The 2,036-nt window shown below is 40.8% G+C and overlaps 1 protein-coding gene across 1 annotated transcript; it reads left to right on the top strand.

Annotated features, from left to right (window-relative positions):
• The first annotated feature begins 725 nt into the window (after positions 1-725).
• On the top strand, positions 726-1,753 carry LOC104119809 (uncharacterized). Its single transcript, XM_009631399.1, has 2 exons — positions 726-995; positions 1,103-1,753. The coding sequence occupies exons 1-2, from the start codon at positions 726-728 to the stop codon at positions 1,751-1,753; spliced, it is 921 nt and encodes a 306-aa protein (XP_009629694.1).
• Positions 1,754-2,036: the final 283 nt, after the last annotated feature.

Below are 2,036 nucleotides of genomic sequence, written 5' to 3'. Positions count from 1 at the left end.
GGGGACTTCATATTTCCTCGTTTCTTGCCTGGTGTCTTGGGGAACAAAGAAGCAGAACTCAGTGGCTTTATCCAGAGTTGAAGCAGAATATGTGACAGTAGCATCTTATTGTCCTTAATTACTCTAGATAAGACAACAGCTAAGGGACTAAGGTATTTTTATTGATTGTGTTCCTATTTTCTGCAACAATACTAGTGCCATAAATATTGCTAAAAGTCCTTGTCAGCATAAGAGAATAAAGAACATTGATATTAGACATCACTTTCTCAGAGATAATGTTGAAAAGGGAAATATCTCAATCAATTTCTGTAAAAATGAAGGTCAAATAGAAGACATATTCATTAAGGCACTGACTAGTAAAGGCAAAATCTTCATCTAAAACTGAGGCAAGACCCAAAATTATGAAGCCCAAGCTTAAGAAAATTGCAAAATCAACCAGTGAATCTGCACCCGCACCTGTTGCTTTTCCACCCATACCCTCTGTTATACTTACGCCATCATTCTCTGCTACTATTACACCTGCAATTTCTACCTCTACTGAACTTTCATCCCCAAAACCAACTGCCCATGCACCTGTATCTGTTCCCAAAATCACCTACAAAACTACTAAGATCAAGGCTACTTTATGAAAATCTGTTAAGAGTTACAATGTGGTGATTCGTGCTGGTGGTAAGGGGGAAGTAGTAGTTAAGGAAGTTGTGGCTTAGGGGGAGTCTACGTGTGTCATGGCTGATAAGGTAAAATTACCTCCATCAAAGCTTGATGTTCTATTTTCTGCTATTGAGGTTTCCCCTTTGGATATTGTTGCACCCATGAGTGACAAACCACATGTAGAGGATACTACTGTAGAAACTGAAGTCGTAACTCAGGAGAAAATTATGGACACCATTGATAATATACCTGTGGTTGAGGGGGAAGGGGAGAAAGAAACAGAGAATAAAGAGTCTTCTGATAGTACCTCTTATAGTTGGACTGAGGATGAGTATGATGAGGAAGTTAATGGGGAGGGAGGAGAATGATCTAGTCATGAGGAGCACTAGGTTCAGGAAATGGCTCATAGTATTGATTAGAAGAAGAATGAGAATGAGGGGGGGGGGATCAGTTGAGAAAAAAGAGAGAGGTAGAAGAGCAACTAGGTGAACAAGTGAGAGACTCTGCAGAAGAAGAAAAAGAAATTGAGGGAGAAGGAGACTCTGAGAGTAAGGGTGATGAAGATGAAAAAAAAAGTGAAAGTGAGGGTACTGATCCTGAGAGTAAGGAGGAGAATACTAGTGGGGAATCTGAAGGCTCTATGGCTATTGGGAACATAGTCATAGCCCATTTAGAAGAAGTTAGTGGAGAGGAAAGGCCTTCGTTAACTTCTTCTGCTGGAGATGAGGAGGTTGACAGTGATAAGGATGATTTGCCCTTATCTGAGGTAGGGAAAAAAGGCAGGAAGGCCCCTGTGAGATCTACAAAATTAGTTCCCCAAGAAAGAAAGGAAGTGGATCCTCGTGTTAGGACTCCTCTCACCAGGAGCAAAAGAAAAGTTGTTGATGAACAGATGATCAAGGAATTTAGGGGTCCCAAGAAAACAAGACAGCTAACTCCTGTTACTGAACCTTTAGTTAAGTCGGATGAAGAGGATGAATCTGGTCCTTCTCTGTGGTCCAAGAAACCACCAGTAAAAGGGCTACTATTAAACACACCAGGGCAACTGCCACCTCTAAGACGGCCAGCAAAGAAAAGAAAAAAAGGGCTTTACCTCATGTGATTGACAGGCTGACTGAATTCAAGAATAGAAATGTGTTGAATGGGAAGATACTTGCAAATATAGATGAGAAGGGTATGGCCTAGTTGGTTGAAAAGCGTTATCTGTAGGGATGGAGACATATGTTTGTCAAGCCCTTCCCCCTGTATATGTGCTTGCTGTAGTTGAGTTTTATTCAAACTTCCAATTTGATGGCAAGGTGGCAAAGAGTTTTCTAGGATAATTTGATATGGAGTTTGATACTGAAGAGCTTGGGCTACTACTAAACATTCATTCCCTAGGATTT

The sequence above is a fragment of the Nicotiana tomentosiformis genome, chromosome 9 (genome assembly GCF_000390325.3).
Source record: "Nicotiana tomentosiformis chromosome 9, ASM39032v3, whole genome shotgun sequence".
NCBI classification, from domain to species: Eukaryota; Viridiplantae; Streptophyta; class Magnoliopsida; order Solanales; family Solanaceae; genus Nicotiana; species Nicotiana tomentosiformis.
The sequence above is the reverse complement of the archived record's forward strand: the minus strand, read 5'-3'. Positions and strand labels throughout refer to the sequence as shown.

Bases quoted from the DNA above. Each gene is read 5' to 3' on its own strand.
- LOC104119809 (XM_009631399.1), top strand. From the start codon at position 726: ATGGCTGATAAGGTAAAATTACCTCCATCAAAGCTTGATGTTCTATTT. The intron at 996-1,102 runs GTTAATGGGGAG...GGGGGGGATCAG, and splicing joins AGGATGAGTATGATGAGGAA to TTGAGAAAAAAGAGAGAGGT.